This window comes from Crinia signifera, chromosome 11 (genome assembly GCF_055691185.1).
Source record: "Crinia signifera chromosome 11, ASM5569118v1, whole genome shotgun sequence".
Lineage (NCBI taxonomy): Eukaryota > Metazoa > Chordata > Amphibia > Anura > Myobatrachidae > Crinia > Crinia signifera.
The window spans coordinates 50,445,829-50,465,754 of NC_139227.1; the positions used below are offsets into that span (position 1 = coordinate 50,445,829).

At 52.0% G+C, this 19,926-nt stretch overlaps 2 protein-coding genes across 3 annotated transcripts in view; one reads left to right on the forward strand and one right to left on the reverse strand.

Annotated features, from left to right (window-relative positions):
* Nucleotides 1-739: 739 nt before the first annotated feature.
* LOC146045486 (L-fucose dehydrogenase-like) lies at nucleotides 740-19,778 on the forward strand. The gene is made up of 6 exons (XM_083164326.1): nucleotides 740-1,192; nucleotides 7,082-7,189; nucleotides 11,516-11,655; nucleotides 12,488-12,584; nucleotides 14,172-14,296; nucleotides 14,738-19,778. Exons 1-6 carry the CDS (start codon nucleotides 1,108-1,110, stop codon nucleotides 14,912-14,914), a joined length of 732 nt encoding a protein of 243 aa, XP_083020452.1. The 5' UTR covers nucleotides 740-1,107; the 3' UTR covers nucleotides 14,915-19,778.
* The window catches only part of VPS9D1 (VPS9 domain containing 1), a 48,161-nt gene continuing 45,927 nt past the window's right edge, over nucleotides 17,693-19,926 (reverse strand). For both annotated transcript variants that reach the window (XM_083164325.1, XM_083164324.1), the window contains one exon: nucleotides 17,693-18,333. In XM_083164325.1, the coding sequence (XP_083020451.1) occupies nucleotides 18,228-18,333 (106 nt within the window). In that variant the 3' untranslated portion in view covers nucleotides 17,693-18,227. The remainder of the gene's footprint in view (nucleotides 18,334-19,926) is intronic.

Consider the following 19,926-nt stretch of genomic DNA (forward strand, 5'->3'; position numbering starts at 1 on the left):
GTTATAGAGAAACAGAGGGCAGTGAGAAATTTAGGGGGGAGGCACATGGGACTGTGACTCTCCCTCCCCTCCTGTCATATGTCACCAAATCAGGAGGCCACCCAGACCCTCCTCTCTTGCAGCTGCTGATATAGTAACTGCCCCAATCCATGAGACATAAAGGCGGAAAGACAGGGGACCCTAAAGGCCCTGACAACAGGACCCTGCTGCAGGAGTACCCGCTGCTGCCAACACTGATGACAGGGGGACCCGCCGCTGCCTGGGTACACCGCCTGTATTATGAAAGGGAAGGACATTAAATGCAGCATATTTAACACATTTTTTTATCCCGAATGTCGACATAGTCAACATGGACACCATCAAAATGTGCCGCGTACCCTGCTTTGGGCACAGTGCCTCGCACAATATTTTATTCTGCCTCCACGCCATAGTGGATGGTAGGGCATGAAATATCACCTGTCAGCCCATGCCGGCTCAAAATTTTTTAAAAACTTATGTTGACCTTTTGATCGTCGACCTAGACATTGTCGACCTAATGCTTGTGTCAACCTTCCATCCCTGTCGACTTTAGCCGTGCTGACCTATTTCAGGTGTCGACCTTCATTACTTGTCGAATAGGGTGGACCGAGTCAGGTAATGACAGATATAAACGATGTACAACTAGGGCTGCCTGCAGAGGGCGCTCTCTGACAACAAACAGTGATTCCCCCACTGACCGCCCCAGTCATTCAGCTAAACCTGCATTACTGGCCACCAGATTATCTGTTCATCCTTCTATTTTATTGTAAAATTGCTGATTGAAAATCCAAATAATCCAGCAAGGACTTCTGGATTCTCGGTCGTTGCGTATAGACTTTTCCACAGAGCTTGCACTCAGATATCATCTATGTCGTAACAGTTTATATAATTGTTATAGTCACTTGCTGCCTATTGATATCCAGCTGAGTCCAGAGGAGAATAGGAGGGAGGGTGGTGTCTAGCTTATTTTGGGGGGAGGTAGGAAGGATTTTGGGGAGGGACCACGTACAGGTCACTATTAATATTGGGTCTGTATAGCTGATACATCTGGTTGTTCTCCGCTGGGCTCTCTGTGCACAGCTGACTACTATGTCCAATTCGCAGAGGCTGGTGTTGGTTCTCGGTGGCGCTGGCACGGTAGGATCAGGGATTGTGAAATGTCTTCTGGAAAAAGGTAAGAAACATTGTTTCAGTAACCTGGTGTCCTCTGATCTGGTCATGGCGACAATTCGGGGGGTGGGGGACAGGGACAAATGTACAAACCTGGACGACAACGCGGGGGACAGGAAAAATGCACAAACCTGGGCAACAAAATGGGGGGACAGGGGCAAATGCACAAACCTGGGAGACAACGTGGGGGACAGGGGCAAATACACAAACCTGGATGACAACGCGGGGGACAGGGGAAATGCACAAACCTGGGCGACAACATGGGGGGACAGAGGTAAATGCACGAACCTGGGCGACAACGCAGGGGACAGGGGCAAATGCACAAACCTGGGTGACAATGTGGGGGGACAGGGGCAAAATGCACAAACCTGGGTGACAATGTGGGGGGACAGGGGAAAAATGCACAAACCTGGGCGACAATGTGGGGGGACAGGGGCAAATGCACAAACCTGGAAGACAATGTGAGGGAACAGGGGCAAATGCACAATCATGGGCAACAACGCGGGGGGGGGGGGGGGGCAAATGCACAAACCTCGGCGACAACGTGGGGGTACAGGGGCATATGCACGAACCTGGGCGACAATGTGGGGGGACAGGGGAAAATGCACAAACCTGAGCGACAACGCAGGGGACAGAGGCAAATGTATAAACCTGGGTGACAATGTGGGGGGACAGGGGAAAATGCACAAACCTGAGTGACAAAGCGAGGGGACAGGGGCAAATGCACAAACCTGGGCGACAACGTGGGGGAACTGGGGCAAATGCACAAACCTGGGAGACAACGTGGGGGGAACAGGGGCAAATGCACAAACCTGGGCGACAACGCGGGGGGACAGGGGCAACTGCACAAACCTGGGCGACAACACGGAGGGACAGCGCCAAATGCACAAACCTGAGAAGCAACGCGGTGAGATAGGGGCAAATGCACATACACGTATAGCAACGTGGGGGACAGGGGCAAACGCACAAACCTGGGCAACAACACGAGGGGGAACTGGGGCAAATGCACAAACCTGGGAGACAATGTGGGGGGAACAGGGGCAAATGCTCAAACCTGGGCGACAACGCGGGGGGACAGGGGCAAATGCACAAACCTGGGCGACAACATGAAGGGACAGCGCCAAATGCACAAACCTGAGAAGCAACGCGGTGAGATAGGGGCAAATGCACATACACGTATAGCAACGTGGGGGACAGGGGCAAATGCACAAACCTGGGCAACAACACGAGGGGGACAGGGGCAAATGCAAAAATCTGGGCGACAACACAGGGGAACAGGGGGCAAATGCACAAACCTGGGCAACAACACGAGGGGGACAGGGACAAATGCATAAACCTGGGAGAAAACGAGGGGGGACAGGGGTAAATGCACAAACCTGGGAGCAAACGTGGGGGACAGGGGCAAATGCACAAACTTGGGTGACAACGTGTGGGGAGAGGGGCAAATGCGCAAACCTGAGCGACCACGTGGGGGGACAGGGGCAAATGCACAACCCTGCGCGACAACGTAGGGGATAGAGGCAAATGCACAAACCTGGGTGACAATGTGGGGGGGACAGGGGCAAATGCACAAACCTGAACGACGAAGCGTGGGGACAGGGGCCAATGCACAAACCTGGGCGACAACGTGGGGTACAGGGGCAAATGCACAAACCTGGGTGACAACGTGGGGAGACAGGGGCAAATGCACAAACCTGGGCGACAAAGCGGGGAGACAGGGGCAAATGCACAAACCTGGGCGACAACACGGAGGGACAGCAGTGGCAAATGCACAAACCTGAGAAGCAACGCAGTGAGACAGGGGCAAATGCACATACATGGGCAGCAATGCGGATGCGGAGGGACAGGGGCAAATGCACATGCACGTGTAGCAACGAGGGGGACAGGGGGAAATGCACAAACCTGAGAAGCAACGCTGGGGGGGCAAATGCACAAACATGGGCAGCAATGTGAGGGGGGGGCAGGGGAAAAAGCACAAACCTGGGCATCAATGCAGGGGGGCAAATTCACAAACCAGTGCAGCAATATGGAGGGGATGGGGGCAAATGCACAAACCTGGGCAGCAATGCAGGGGGGGGGGGGGCAGGGGCAAGTGCACAAACCTGAGCAGCAATGCAGAGGGCAGTGGCAAATGCACAAACCTGGGCAGCAATGCGGGGGGACATGGGTAAATGCACAAACCTGGGCAACAACGCGGGGCGGGGGGGGGGGGGCAGGGGCAAATGTCTCCTTTGTAAAGCGCAACGGAATATGCTGCGCTATATAAGAATAAATGCACAAACCTGGGCAATAACGTGGGGGACAAAGGCAAATGCACGAACCTGGGTGATAACATGGGGGGGACAGGGGCAAATGCACAAACCTGGGCGACAACGTGGGGGACAGGGGCAAATGCAAAAACCTGGGTGACAACATGGGGGGACATGGGCAAAATGCACAGATCTGGGTGGCAACGCGGGGGACTGGGGCAAATGCACAAACCTGGGTGACAACGCGGGGGACAAGGGCAAAATGCACAGACCTGGGTCACAACAGACCTGGGTCACAACGCGGGGGACCTGGTCAAAATGCACAGACCTGGGTGACAACATGGGGGACAGGGTCAAATGCAAAAACATGGGTGACAATGTGGGGGGACAGGGGCAAATGCACAAACCTGGGTGACAACGTGGGGTGACAGGGGCGACTGCACAAACCTGGGCGACAAGGTGGGGAGACGGGCAAATGCTCAAACCTGGTCAGCAACATGGAGGATAAGGGCAAATTCACAAACCAGTGCAGCAATATGGGGGGATGGGGGCAAATCCACAAACCTGGGCAGCAATGTGGGGGGGGGTGACAGGGGCAAATGCACAAACCTGGGCAGCAATGCGGAGGGCAGGGCCAAATGCACAAACTTGGGCAGCAATTTGGGGCGACAGGGGTAAATGCACAAACCTGGGCAGCAATTCAGGTGGACTGGGGCAAATGCACAAACCTGGGCAGCAGCGCTGGGGACAGCAATATGTGTGTGTGTGTGGGGGGGGGAAAGGCGGGGGGACAGGGGTAAATGCACAAACAAGGTCGACAGCGTGGGGGGACAGGGACAAATGCACAAACCTGGGCGACAACGCGGGGGGACATGGGCAAAATGCAGACCTGGGCAACATCGCGGGGGACTCTGGCAAATGCATAAACCTGGGTGTCATCGCGGGGGTTGGGGGTGGGGCATGAGCAAAATGCACAGACCTGGGTATCAATGTGGGGGACAGGGGCAAATGCACAAACCTGGGTGACAAAGTGGGGGACAGGGGCAAGTGCACAAACATGGGCGACAATGTGGGGGGACAGGCAGGGCCGGCAACAGAAATCTTGGGGCCCTGTACACTGATATTTCTGGGGGCCCCCCACATAATCCAGCTGTGCAGCAGCCCCATTGAAGTACCCACGGGAGTTACAGGCCGCACGCAGCAAGCTATGAGTGTGGGCCCTGCCCTGCACAACCTGCAGGCAGCCCCACTGTACTCGTCATGGGTAGTCTACTCCACCACTCGCGGGCCGCAGCTGCAAGCTATGACCTGGGCTGGGCAGTGGGCCCCTAGGATTGTAGGGCCCTCGGGCAACTGCCCATCAAGCCCCTGTGTAAAGACAGCCCTGACTGTCTCTCTCTGCAGAGATGAGCTCCAGGCAGCTAATTGCCTCCTTCCCTCCTCACCTTAGTCACCTATACTTTCAAGATCCAGGGGGGCCCTTTCTGACTTCAATTGGGGACTTGTCTTCTCCAACTGTCCCATCATGCTGCGCCTCCATCTCCTGCTGTGACAAGAAGGCACTAGCAGGGCAGAAGGCACCCACCGCACAGAATCTGGAGCAGATTTGACAATGGGGCCGCACATGTGTAGTAAGGTATGTGCGCAGTGCAACAGGAGACAGTCGACTCAGCCTCCCTGCGCTGAGTGGCTGCTGCTGCCTGCTGCACTGTAAGCGTGGACACCGGTCACAGACTCTAATCTCCCCTCCAGTCCATACTCCAAACACTCTGACACAGCAGCCGGAGAGACCAGATGGTGGCGCACCGCTGCACCCAGTCGGACCGAGCCAGGCAGCACACTTTGTGCACACAGACATGGGTCGGGGGCTGGGCGGCATTAACAGACTGCAAAGTAGACAGCTGCAGAGGTAACACTGCCTACAGACAGGCCCCGGCTGGGCTCTGGGGCCCTTCAGATCCCCGGGGCCCATCACACATGTCCCCCTTGACCCCTCCTGTCGCCGGCCCTGGGGACATGGGCAAATGCACAAACCTGGGCGACAGCGTGGGGTGACAGGGGCAACTGCACAAACCTGGGTGACAACGCAGGGAGACAGGGGCAAATGCGCAAACCTGGGCAGCAACATGGGGGGATGGGGAAAAAATGAACAAACATGGGCAGCAATGTGGGTGGGGACAGGGGCAAATGCACAAACCTGGGCAGCAATATGGGGGCAAATGCACAACCCTAGGCAGTAATGTGGGGGACAGGGGAAAATGCACAAACCTGGCCAGCAATATGGGGGGACAGGGGTGAATGCACAAACCTGGGCAGCAATTCAGGTGGACTGGGGCAAATGCACAAACCTGGGCAGCATCGCTGGGGACAGCAATGTGTGTGTGTGTGTGTTTGTGTGTGTGTGTGCGGTGGGGGGGGCAGCTGCAAATGCACAAACCTGGGCAACAACGTGGGGGACAGGGGCAAATGTACAAACCTGGGTGACAGGGGCAACTGCACAAACCTGGGCGACAACACGGGGAGATAGGGGCAAATGCGCAAACCTGGGCAGCAACTTGGGGGATAGGGGCAAATTCACAAACCAGTGCAGCAATATGGGGGGATGGGAACAAATGAACAAACATGGGCAGAAATGTGGGTGGGGACAGAGGCAAATGCACAAACCTGGGAAGAAATGTGGGGGGCAACTGCACAAACCTGGGCAGCAATGTGTGTGGGGGGGGAGGGGTAAATGCACAAACCAGTGCTGGGGATAGGGGCAAATGCAGAAGTCTGGGCTGCAATGCGTGGGGGTGAAAGGGGCAAATGCACAAACATGGGCAGCAACATGGTGGATTTGGGAAAATTCACAAACTGGTTCAGCAATATGGGGGCAAGTACACAAACCTGGGCAGCAAATCAGGGGAGGGGGGGGATGCACAACCTGGGCAGCAATGCGGGGGGACAGGGTCAAATGCACAAACATGGGCAGCAGCGCTGGGGACAGTGCAAAATGTAGAAGCCTGGGCCACAATGCGTGGAGGGAAGGGGCAAATTCACAAACCTGGGCCGCAATACGTGGGGGAAAATAAGGGCAAAATGCACAAACTGTTGCAGCAGCACAGAGGTACACAGGTACATTTTCAAACCTGGGCAACAACGTGGGGGGGATCAGGGAAAAATGAACAAACCTGAGAAGCAATACGGGGACATGGGCAACTGCACAAACATGGGCAGCAACGTGGGGGGGACAGGGGAAAATGCACAAACCAGTGCAGCAATTCAGGTGGACAAAGGCAAATGCACAAACATTGGCAGCAATGGGGGGGAGGGGGCACATGCACAAACCTGGGCCGCAATGCGTGTGTGTGTGTGGGGGGGGGAGAGGCAAAATGCATAAACAGGTGCAGCAACGCAGAGGGACATGGGCAAATGCACAAACCTGGACGATACTGCAGGGGGGACAGGGGCAAACACACAAACTTGGGCAGCAATGCAGGGGGACAGGGGCAAATTCTCAAACCTGGGCAACAACGCGGGGTACGGACAAATTCACAAACCAGTGCAGCAACACGGGGCAAATGCAGAGTTACTTGGAACATTTGTATATTCGCTATAGTGTTTCTGTTGTGACCCCGGATGATTCTTAATCCCCTCTGTGGCAGGGTTCCAAGTCGTTGTGATCTCTAGGGACAATTCCCGTCTGGAGAAGCTGATAAGTTTTGTGCCAGGAACCCTCAAGGATCATCTTCATACCCTGCTCGGAGACGTGGGTAAGAGATGGAGTGTAGTAACAGGGGGCAGCTGTGCAGCCTTTCTTGGACTGTGTGTTGTAATGTTTGTTATGTACAATGGCCCTTATTCTGTTCCATTCACACAAACCAGAATCTTCATAAGGTCATCAATGGTTGTGTATGTGCATGCGCAGGGTCATTTCTGCACATGTGCATACACCTGGTGTATACGTCCATGGCGAACAAGGTGTTCGCCGGGCACACACACCCAAGTGTGCGGATGAGGGGCAGAGAGGGGTGTGGGGCGGTGGCCTGGCTATTTGCATGTGGAAACACCCAGCATTTCATGGGTGTTCCCATGAGAATGCTGGCGTTCTCATGCTAATGGGCCAATGACACGGGTGCGGGGGGGCAGGCAGCTGTCACCAGATGTCAGCTGCCCGTCCACTTCCGTCAGAGTGCACACGCACATCTAAGGTTGCTCTGTGTGGGTGTTCCCCCGCATGCTGCGAATGGATGTTTATGTAAAACATCCATTCGCAGCCAGTGTGTGCGGACACATGCTGCAAATTGGTGGCGACCAGACCACCATTTTGGTGCACTCACGAATTCGCAGCCTTGCGAATCAACCAGAATAACCCCCAATGTGTGTTATGAAGGGGGTAGAACTCACCACCACTTTCTGTAATTATGTAATGCACATTTTCCTGGGTGTGTAGTTTTCCTAGTCTTCCCCTTTCGAATGTAAGCTCTCACGAGCAGGGCCCTCTTCCCGTTATGTGCTTTCCCTTCTCTTACTTACAGTCTAGAGGATATATTTGATGATGCATGCTCCCGCGGGTCGTTGGCGATGTCCTCTGTCATCTGCACATTTGGGATGATAGAGGATATCGCTAGTGGGAGCCGTACTGAGGAATGCAGCATGTCCCCTCGCTCCTCCCCATTCCAGCTATGTGCCCTGTGCTTGTCCTCTATTGTATTCAGTTGTAAGTCACTGTCTCCTGGGTTATATTCTCTGTAATAGGGAGCTGCGGTTCCCTTTTTCTCTGCCCCCCCGATACTTATGTCAGTGTCCTCTGCTAAAGCAGCTATGGTTATGTGCCCTGTACTTGTCCTCTATTGTATTCAGCTGTAAGTCACTGTCTCCTGGGTTATATACTCTGTAATAGGGCGCTGCGGTTCCCTTGTTCTCTGCCCCCTGATACTTATGTCAGTGTCCTCTGCTGATGCAGCTATGGTTATGTGCCCTGTACCTGTCCACTATTGTATTCAGCTGTAAGTCACTGTCTCCTGGGTTATATACTCTGTAATAGGGCGCTGCGGTTCCCTTGTTCTCTGCCCCCTGATACTTATGTCAGTGTCCTCTGCTGATGCAGCTATGGTTATGTGCCCTGTACTTGTCCTCTATTGTAGCTGTCCGTGGGAGCGGGGAGTGGGTGAAGGGGGGGAGGGGGGGGGGAGCGGCAGGAGCAGGCTTGGAGTGGGAACCGGTCCGGGGAGTAGCAGGAGCAGGGACCAGTCCGGGGGAGCGGTATGAAATGTAGTGGCAGGCAGGGAGCGGGGACCGCAGCGCAGATGCAGAGCAGAGCAGAGACCGGGGGTGCGGCGGGAGAATAGAAAGAAATCCTATTCAAAAACTGGGAACTCAGCCAATCAGCGGCCACCCAGTCTTTTGAATAGTAGCCGTGGGGACCGCAGAGCAGCGAGAGAATAGAGACCATCCTATTCAAAAGACTGGGCGGCTGCTAATTGGCTGACTTCCCAGCCAATCAGCGGCCGCCCAGTCTTTTTAATTAGGATTTATTTCTATTCTCCCGCCGGGCCCCCGGTCTCTGATCTGCATCTGCTCCGCATTCCCTGCTCCCTGCCTGCCGCTACATCTCGTGCCGCTTCCCCGGAGCGGTCCCCACTCCCAGCCTGCTCCTGCCACTCCCCCAGATGGCTGCACATGATTTATCTTATGTGCAGACCGTCCGACATCCGGATCTGATCCGATGCGCACAGGACCGCACATCTGATCAGATCAGATGTCATACCCTACGCAATTTGGCCAATTTCACCCAATTTCTTGTCTTGGCCCAATCCTCCAGAATCAGGTGAAATCGGGGCCAAATCGCATAGTGTATGGGGGGCCTTAAGTCACTGTCTCCTCGGTTATATACTCTGTAATAGGACACTGCGGATCCCTTGTTCTCTGCTCCCTGATACTTATGTCAGTGTCCTCTGCTGATGCAGCTATGGTTATGTGCCATGTACTTGTCCTATATTGTATACAGCTGTAAGTCACTGTCTCCTGGGTTATATTCTCTGTAATAGGGTGCTGCGGTTCCCTTGTTCTCTGCCCCTGATACTTATGTCAGTGCCGCCTGCTGATGCAGCTATGGTTATGTGCCCTGTACTTGTCCTATATTGTATACAGCTGTAAGTCACTGTCTCCTGGGTTATATACTCTGTAAGAGGGCGCTGCGGATCCCTTGTTCTCTGCCCCTGATACTTATGTCAGTGCCGCCTGCTGATGCAGCTATGGTTATGTGCCCTGTACTTGTCCTCTATTGTATACAGCTGTAAAGGCCCCCATACACTAGGGCGACTTGTCCTTAGGACAAGTCGCCCCCGACTTCCCCCTGAGCTTCCCCGGCTGCTCCCCGGGGGAGCTTGATTAGATTGGCACTTGATGTGCCATTTTTTACATGTGATAAATCGTCTCGATTTATCACATGTAAAAAAACCCGGGGAGCAGGGGGGGTGGGGGGGGGGGCTAAGAGGTGAGAGCTGGTGGGAGCAGGGGGGCTGGGGACGCTGCGGGGGACACATCTGTGTCCCCCGCTGCTGGGGACACAGCGTCTGTGCGGCGATAAGGTAGAGGGAGCAGGGGGGGCTGGAGACGCTGCGGGGGACACGTCTGTGTCCCCCGCTGCTGGGGACAGCGTCTGTGCGGCGATAAGGTAGAGGGAGCAGGGGGGGCTGGAGACGCTGCGGGGGACACAGGCTGCATAGAGCCGGGCAGGGGGAGCCGGCCGGGAGCTGTCAGTAATGAATAAAAAAAAAAGCCCATACAATGAATGGGCAGCCTGTGATTGGCTGCTGAGCGCTCTCTCAGCCAATTGCTGACTGGCTGAGAGAGCGCTCAGCCAATCACAGGCCGCCCATTCATTGTATGGGCTTTTTTTTTATTCATTACTGACAGCTCCCGGCCGGCTCCCCCTGCCCGGCTCTATGCAGCCTGTGTCCCCCGCCCGCAGCGTCTCCAGCCCCCCCTGCTCCCTCTACCTTATCGCCGCACAGACGCTGTCCCCAGCAGCGGGGGACACAGACGTGTCCCCCGCAGCGTCTCCAGCCCTCCCTGCTCCCTCTACCTTATCGCCGCACAGACGCTGTCCCCAGCAGCGGGGGACACAGACGTGTCCCCCGCAGCGTCTCCAGCCCCCCCTGCTCCCTGCTCCCTCTACCTTATCGCCGCACAGACGCTGTCCCCAGCAGCGGGGGACACAGACGTGTCCCCCGCAGCGTCCCCAGCCCCCCCTGCTCCCTCCACCGCCCCACTACGTCCCAAGTCGGGTGGTCGGACGTGCAGCAGGTCCGACCACCCGACGCAGATCCGATGCGCACGGGACCGCGCATCGGATCTGAGGGAACATCAAAACTAGACGATTTTGGTCCGATTTCGGCCAGATCCGACTGATCTGGCTGAAATCTGACCAAAATCGGCTAGTGTATGGGGGCCTTAAGTCACTGTCTCCTGGGTTATATACTCTGTAAGAGGGCGCTGCGGATCCCTTGTTCTCTGCCCCTGATACTTATGTCAGTGCCGCCTGCTGATGCAGCTATGGTTATGTGCCCTGTACTTGTCCTCTATTGTATACAGCTGTAAGTCACTGTCTCCTGGGTTATATACTCTGTAATAGGGCGCTGCGGATCACTTGTTCTCTGCCTCCTGTACTCCGTGACTGGGCGCTGTGGATCACTTGTGGTAGCATATACATACAGGGTAATAGTAATTGCTATCTTTCACCTTATGGCACATGGGGTGAGATTTAATAGGATGAGATATTCAGAAAGTGAGAGATTTGGGAAGAAATCTCCAGGTTTTTTTTAAAGCGGCAATCATTTACACTGCAAAACCAGTTTGATTTTGCAGTGTAAATGATTGCCGCTTTAAAAAGACCTGGAGATTTCTTCCCAAATCTCGCACTTTCTGAATATCTCATCCTATTAAATCTCACCCATGAGCTCCATGATCAGATGACAGAGACCTTTTCAGCCACAACTATTTCCTTCGGGTCTCTCCCACTGTCTGTACTGTTCTGGGGGGTGCCGGTGGATCTGTCTGGATATCTGAACCATTTGCATTTGGGTTTTGTGCAGGCTCAGAGGAAGGGGCGCAGAAGGCGGCTGCTGCTCTGGTCAGCGAAGTGGGGAAGGTGACCGATGTTGTGTCCTCACTGGGGTTCAGCTGGTGGCAAGGAGGTCCACCCCACACGCAGTCACTACAGGAGCTTCAAAGGGTATGGTGGCAAGAGTCAGCACACAATGCGTCTATGGCAATAGTCCAGTCATTCCACAGGTGAATGCTGCAAGCAGGGACGCCTAATAGCAACGGTATGCCAGCAGTCTAAGGGGCCTGATTCAGAGAAGGACACTATGTCAATGTTTCCCCATTGGCGCTGCGTACTGAATGGTTTTGCACAGTTGTGTGATTTTTTCCTTTGCTGGCGAACCTGAATCAGGCCCTGCGTGTGGTAACAAATCTGTGTTCTGCTTTGCTAAGTGACACTTTTCTAATATACTAATATAAGGCTGTGTAGAGAAACACAGAAGGGAAAGTATTTACAGATTGAGGGCTGATTATCGATTATGGAATGACTGCACATGCGTACCATACACGATTGCGCTATGCAAAAGGCCAAATAGCGTGTGAATCATAAACTTCAAGAGGACAGTGGTTGACGGACAGGAAGCCGGCATTTGGGGGTGCTAACCGGCCATTTTCTGGGCGCAGGAGTGCCCGGGCGTTTCTGCAGAGGGTCTGTGACATCAGCCTGTCTCAGTCACGTGGAAGGGTCAGACTTACAATTGCACAGACTGGGAAAGCCATTCTTTGCTTCCAGATTTTCATATGGATTTGCAGGTGAATAGCGATCTATGTGCAGCTCGCTCGCAGATCTGCGCAGGCAGGTGTTGCTAGTCTGGGTGGCGGCTATCTTTCATCGCAGTCATCTGCAACTTTGCAGCTCAGTGATCAACTCAGAATCGGGCCTGACTGCCAAAGTTCTGGCAGGGTATGGGGCATTTATATTAGTTGCGGGCAGATAATAAATGTGAAACTTTGTGCCATAGGTGCTGGAAATCCTCCTTCTGAGTACATTCACCTCCTGGAAGGCTTTCTTCCCACTGGTAAAGGATAACCCCAACAGCACATACACGTTTATTACAGGTACGGTGACCTAAGCGCCGAAGTGTCTCATTGTCCGCTGCAGATGTTACACACCCTGTCGTATAGTTATCTATCATCCCATAGACATGACACCCTAAAGCAGGGGTCTTCAACCTTTAAGACAGCGTGGGCCACCTAAAAAAATCCAGTGAAGCCAGAGGGCCACTATACTCTACTGCGGTATTTCGGACAACCTCATAGAATCACAGCTCCCCTATAACGTCAGCACAGTCCTTCATAGATAGTTGTCACAGCCGCCCATATTTAGCACATAACCCCACACACACACACACACACACACACACACACATACCCAAATAGTTATCAGCAGCCAATTTGGGTTCCAGTGCAAACAGTAAAATTTGTGCCCCCCCCCCATATATAATAAATTGCACGCGCCGTAGGCGCGCTCCCAAAAAGGGGTGTGGCCTAATTATAACGAGTGTGAACTAGCAGGAAAACAATTACCTGACACCTCTTTTGCAACCTGCATGACCAGACATTGGTTACCGCAGGAATGGTCGTTGTCCTCACACGCTTAAGTTGACTAAAGGCTGCACAGTGACATATAAACATGAAGGCCCACACAGTGACCTAGTACGCCTCACAGATCGAACCCAAACAATGAAAGGCTACTTAAATCAATATACACTGTTACACTGTTTATCCATAATACACATTACACATTATGCCGCACACCGTGATGCCCATTACACGTTAATCCACACAAAAATTATGCCCATTGCACATTATGCCCCACACTGATGCCCATTATGCCACAGACCATAATGCCAGCAGTACTCCTGCTTATACATATGATGCCCAAGCAGTGCCCCTCACCTAATGCCCCAGCAGTGCCCCTCACACACAATGCCCCAGCAGTGCCCCTCACACACAATGCCCCAGCAGTGCCCCTCACACACAATGCCCCAGCAGTGCCCCTCACACCCAATGCCCCAGCAGTGCCCCTCACAATGCCCCAGCAGTGCCCCTCACACACAATGCCCCAGCAGTGCCCCTCACAATGCCCCAGCAGTGCCCCTCACACACAATGCCCCAGCAGTGCCCCTCACACACAATGCCCCAGCAGTGCCCCTCACACACAATGCCCCAGAAGTGCCCCTCACACACAATGCCCCAGCAGTGCCCCTCACACACAATGCCCCAGCAGTGCCCCTCACACACAATGCCCTCAGTAATGCCCCACACACAATGCCCCCAGTAATGCCTGCAGCATTGCCAGGTCCCCTGCTCCCGCCAGCTGTACCTCCTCCTCCCGCAGCTTCGCTGGGTCCCAACTCCCCAGCTCATGACCAGACGTGCCTCCTCCTCCCTCAGCCGCACTGGATCCACTCTGCCCTGCCTGCAGCCAATGGAAATCGGGTAGGCGGCACCCGGGGGGACTCATTACGCTGCCTCCCTCGGCAGCGTTTTCTTTTACTTAAAAAAAAAAAGATCCTGTGCATGGCGGGCAGGGGGCCACTGAGATCAGCTCCGCGGGCCACTCGTGGCCCGCGGGCCATGGGTTGAAGACCCCTGCCCTAAAGCTACACCAATGTGCATCTGACGTTCATTCTATCACCACAGGGGGTGCTGGTGAGCGCTTACTGATGCCTGGCACTGGGTTCCTGACTCTGGGCGCGGCTGGGGCTCTGGCATTTTCCCAGGTGGTTCGTGAAGAGTATCCGGATGTCGCTTGCAAACTAAATGAGGTTTGTGACATGATTTATTATTCAAGAGGTGAGGGGAAAATCCATCAGACGTAATGCAGTGTATATGGCTGCCATGACGCCCACCATTAAATAGTCTATGGGGGAGATGTTTCTTAAATTGGAGACAGATAGATGGAGAAAATTCAAAAGGCAGGCATGGCCAAACTGTGGCTCTAGCGGTTGTGAAACTACACATCACAGAATGACTAGCTATAGTTGTTGCATTCCCTAATGTCAAAACTGTGGCAAGGCATGATGGGACTTAGTAGTTTCACAACAGCTGGAGGGCCATAGTTTGGACATGCCTGACCTTAGGCAACCAATCAGCCTTTAACTTTGTTTGTGTGGACTGCGCTAGATACAGAAGAGCGATATGCTGATCCACCTCCGTCTGGACCTCCAGCAGAACTTATGTATGTTTCTTCTTTTTCCTATTCTCAGATAAAAATCAACATGGGGGTGGCCCCTCCGGAGCGCCTCGGGCCAGGGTACGTGAGTCACTTAGAGGTGGGAGAGGCAATTGCGTCACTCGTGGAAAAGAGGCGAGTGTCCCACATGGTCCTGTGCGCCAACTCCACCACTGACCTCAAGACTCTGATCTTGGAAGGGAAACTGTGAGCTTTGGAGACAAGGTCCTCTTGTATTACCTCCGGCACCCATACTTCATATACCGTACCCCCGATCACTGACCATGCACTTAGATCAATTAATCAGCATCCTGACCATGAGCAGCATGGACAGGATCTGCACCAACCCAACAATAGCTTGAAACCACCACCACCACCACCACCCTCCTTCTCTGGGATCCATGAGTGACCACCACCACCACCCTCCTTCTCTGGGATCCATGAGTGGCCACCACCACCCTCCTTCTCTGTGATCTAAGAGTGACCACCACCCTCCTTCTCCGGGAACTATGAGTGACTATAGCACATAACAATGCTGTAAGTGACCAACCAATTAGGCTTCTTCCCATTGTGGAACCACAACAAGATATTTGTAACAGCAGCCTTCTAGAATGTAATTGAATGATATCTATAGACCTCACACCACAACCCTGACCATATTCATCAGTGGACCTCCTGTGTACTGAATATCAATGTTATGTATTTTGTGTTGGTCTTCTAGCATTGTGATCTCCCTACCAGGTAAAGATGGGGATGAAGATACTTTTATATACTCAGTGCGTACTGTATACTGGACAACTGTTTGAGTGGCTTTTGTGTAGGCCAGCGGTTCCCAAACTTTTTTCGGTACTTCTGTAGTTTCACGGCGCCAGCATGGCGCCGTGCTACTTCCGGGTTCTACGCTCGCCACAAACTATGTTAAAAAAAGTAACTTAACTCCATGCCAACATGGATAGTTCATACCTCCACTATCCATGTTGGCATGGAGTTGATTTTAAATAGCTTGGCGAGCGTAGCGAGCCCGCAGCGTGGCCGAGCGAAGTGAGCCCCGCAAGGGGACTCAGACGCACGGCGCCATACTGGCGCCGTGAAACTACACAAGTACCATTGAGTTTATGTCACCATAAGGCTTAGTTACAAATGGTGCGGAATACGGTTTGCCACAATAACTCGTTTTATGTATTCAATTAAATATAAATACATTGAATTGATCTTGGACCATTCACCCAGGGCACTGCTGCAAGGGCCCCGTGGTATCCCACGGGGGTCACAACATCCAGTTTGGGAACCACTGGTGTAGACATTAAGTAAGGTTTAGAAGTAATTCTTGTCCCCCTGTTATAGCCCCTTAACCCCTTCCACTGACAAGAATCATCTTCCCCCCTGTAATCTCCAATGGATTTTTAGGTGTCTATAAAATCGTACAAAATAAATATAAAGTGTGTTACATGTGTAACTGCAGGGCTAGTACGGAATTACATTGTCCTGAAAGCCTCTGGTTGTTGTAAAATTTCAATGGATTGGTCAGGAGATGGGGCAGACATTGGTCAGGAGATGGGTCAAAGATTGGTCAGGAGATGGGTCAAAGATTGGTCAGGAAATCAGCCAGGCAATAGGTAAGAGAATGGTCCAAAATGGGTGAGATTGGTCAGGAGATGGGGCAGAGATTGGTCAGGAGATGGGGCAGAGATGGGTAAGAGCTTGGTCAGGAGATGGGTCAAAGATTGGTCAGGAAATCGGCCAGAAAATAGGTCAGAGAATGGTCCGAGATGGGGCAGAGATTGGTCAGGAGATGGGGCCGAGATTGATGGCCTCTCATCTTCTGTAGTCTGCAGCCAAAGTCCAGTCAGACACTAGCACCTATTGGATGTGGATCATTAGGTTGACAGTCAATAGGTTGACTGCTATTGGTGGACAGGCAGCAAGTCATTGCTCTGTACTCAGACCCAGTGTCCCTTTTAGGAGCCAGGATATGATGGATGAAAAGACTACTTCATATCTTCACCAATGAGCAGGGGGATATTCAGTCATTGGAAAATGAAACGATCCAGGTGGATTCTGAAGTCCTCTGCACAGGTAATAACGCCTAGGAAGGGACAGATGCAGCAATAGCCAACACCCCATCTCCTGCAGACCCACTGACCTATTGGTGGGCACTAGTCTGTGCTATAAAAGCATGTAATAGATGGGAAGAAGTTATAATTCCGAGGGGAGGGGGTGTGGTTTCTCTGCTGGGAACGTGTCTGATATAGTCCTGGGATTCTCGCGCATGTTGGGTTAGCTGAGATTGGGGTAAGGCAGTGGTTCCCAAACTGTGTGCCGTGGCTCCCTGGGGTGCCTCGGGACACATGCAGGGGTGCCGCGGCTTGGTGGTCCAGGACTAACTCAAATTATTAATGGTTAATTATTTAGGAGCAAAACCAGTGCTGGTGGCTGCCAATCATAGAATGTGTACAAACAGAAGCAAATCCTGCCCTTTACCACATAACTGCCGCTAAGAATCGCATATAAACCCAATCTAATTAATTTTTTTGGACCTAGGGGTGCCGTGAAAAAAATTCTGATTCTCTAGGGTGCCGTGAATCAAAAAAGATTGGGAACCTCTGGGGTATGGCTATCCCGGATTTAGGATGCGCTCTGCTTATCATCTGTAACATCGATAGTCACTCCTATTCTGTCATACCACAGAAGGAGGAAATTTACTAGGTAGGAGGTGATAGTCCATAGTAAACCAATCGGATTCTAGGATTCAATAGAGAAATGATAGACATCTGATTGGTTGCTATGGTAACATCCCCAATTTTCATTTTTAGAAACTTTAGTAAATTTACTCCTGAGATTTACATAATGGAAAAACCATTTCCTTAGATGAGAAAAATATAGTTAATGCCCCAAAATGTGTCAGCGGAATGTCCCCAAATACTTGTATTGTCTTCTCGCCGGACAAAGAGAAATTAGGAAATACTTCAGAAACAAAAAGAAGCACAAATAGTAAAAGAAATAACTTTATTACAAGGACAAAAGTAACCAGCAGAATCTCAGAGAACCTCATTCTGTAGCAAGGGCACACACATGTTTTGGAACTACAAGTCCCACGAGAGCATGATAGGTGGAGGTCACCTGATCGTGCCTGGACACCAAACTGAACGGAGTGCTGTAGAAACGTGTGTACTCATCGCTGTTGGGTCATCACTAGTGTCTGCGTCATTGTCAGTCTGGCTCAGGTCACTCCAGTGTACGCTAATGCTGCCCCAGTAAAGCGGCAGAGCTGCTCCATTGTTACAGCAGTGCATCACCCTCTCAGTGTATACAATGCAGTGCTGCTCTGCCTAATGCAGGTGATTACAGAGTCTGGAACGTATACTGAGCTTGTATTATCATCAGGGCATGAGAGAATTTCACATTTGCAGGCTCAGGACCAGCGGGTGCAGGGTATCTTTATTTACAGAAATAAGGTGCCTAATACAGATAGACTAGTCCACAGGACAGATGCAGCTGTACCATAAATAGTGTCTTCCTTTCCTTTATCCTTGGTCGGTCAGTGGTGACGGCAGCACAGGAAGCGTCGCTAGATAGGCCAAGGCGCTCTGCAGAGATGTCAGACAGTATCCTTCTTCTCCAATCAGAGAGCTGCGCAACAAGAGCGGAAACACTGCTTATGTCAGGTGATAATAACGCCACTGGATAACGTGGGCGCTCTTCAGGAACGTTATCCAGTCAGCCATATCCTAATGATCAATCCTGCAGCGCTGCACAATGAGGAGCTAGGCTGGTGTACACAGTAGCCGGCCCGGCCTATGAACCCTGTGGATGAAATCAATGTTTCTCTCTTCTATTATAAATCCATCTGTCAGGATCTCTCAGTTCCTGCATTTCTGAGCATTGCTCCTGTACATGGGTCTTACACTGGGGTGCCGGACAGTTTCCCGACAATTGCCAGGCAGCTCCCACACCCCCCCTTCCGTGCTGCACTAATAGCCGGGTTTTCGTGGGTCCGCAGCAGGACTAAAATGACGCAATTCTTGCCATTTTGCATCATTTTAGCCCCGCCCCCTACTCGCGGACCCGCGAATCATTTGCATGGATTGGGGGCAGGGCATTCAGTTATCAGCCCAGTCCCTGCCCTGGAGGCTGTCCTCTCCAGGCTTCTCCCGGAGAGGCTATTTGAAGAGTCGGCAAGTATGGTGTACCATAGTTTCCATATATACGAACATTTTCTGTAACTAAGGTCACAAAGGAAATATTTTACATTAAACAGGGTTTAAACTTAATTCAAGATTCTTGATTTAATTCTTAGTATTGCTTCTATTGCTTCTTATTAATGGAGACGGGAACGGCCATGGGGACCAGCTTCGCCCTAGCTACGCAAACCTTAAGTCATCCTATGAGAATGTGAAGCCTTCCCATTATAGGATTCCATTGCAGAGACACATGCACATTGTAACACTTGTTGCCTCTGCCACATGCTGTGTGATCTTGCTTACTCACTGGCTGTCCGGTTGCTGCCTGCACCTGTTGGAATGTGCTGCTACATTAGGGTTAGGGTGATGTTAATGAGCATGTACATGTACATCAGTAAAGGTACATGCTCATTAAAGGCACACATTGCTTACACAGATTTACATAGCACCCCACCACCGAGGAACTCGTCCTCAGCAATAAGCAGGGTATTTTCATATATTACTTTATGCAATGTGTGGCAAGAATAGCATACTTCCACATGAGGTGAATGTGCAAGATCCAGTACAGGTGTTCCTAAGATGTATTGGGAATCACTGTCTAATTAACAACACCTATTGCTTCCTGTTATATGTTTGTCCAGGGCCCTTCTGCTCCACTGGAGGTTTCGTCATTGTTCCCAATGCCTGTTAGCGGCTGGCCCATAGTCTGGGGGGAATGTGATGATAATGGTAGAGATTCTAGGGAGTACTCTTACTGTGAATCCTGTGTGTTACCTGCTAAAACCTGCCATTGCTGTAACCTGAGAACTGCATTGCTGTAACTTAAGAATGTCCAAGCTGTTATCCTGGTATGCTGTCTACCGGCTACAAATAAAGAACCAGACTTTGTTGCAATCCAGTCTATGTGAGTCCTTGTATATTAATTATAGTTTTATAGAGAGAAGGCAAGAATGGTAGGTCAAATATGCAAAGAAAGACTTCAGAGTATATATAACACCAAGATCATCACAGAATAAACTAGAGAACAGATCTTAGGACGGGT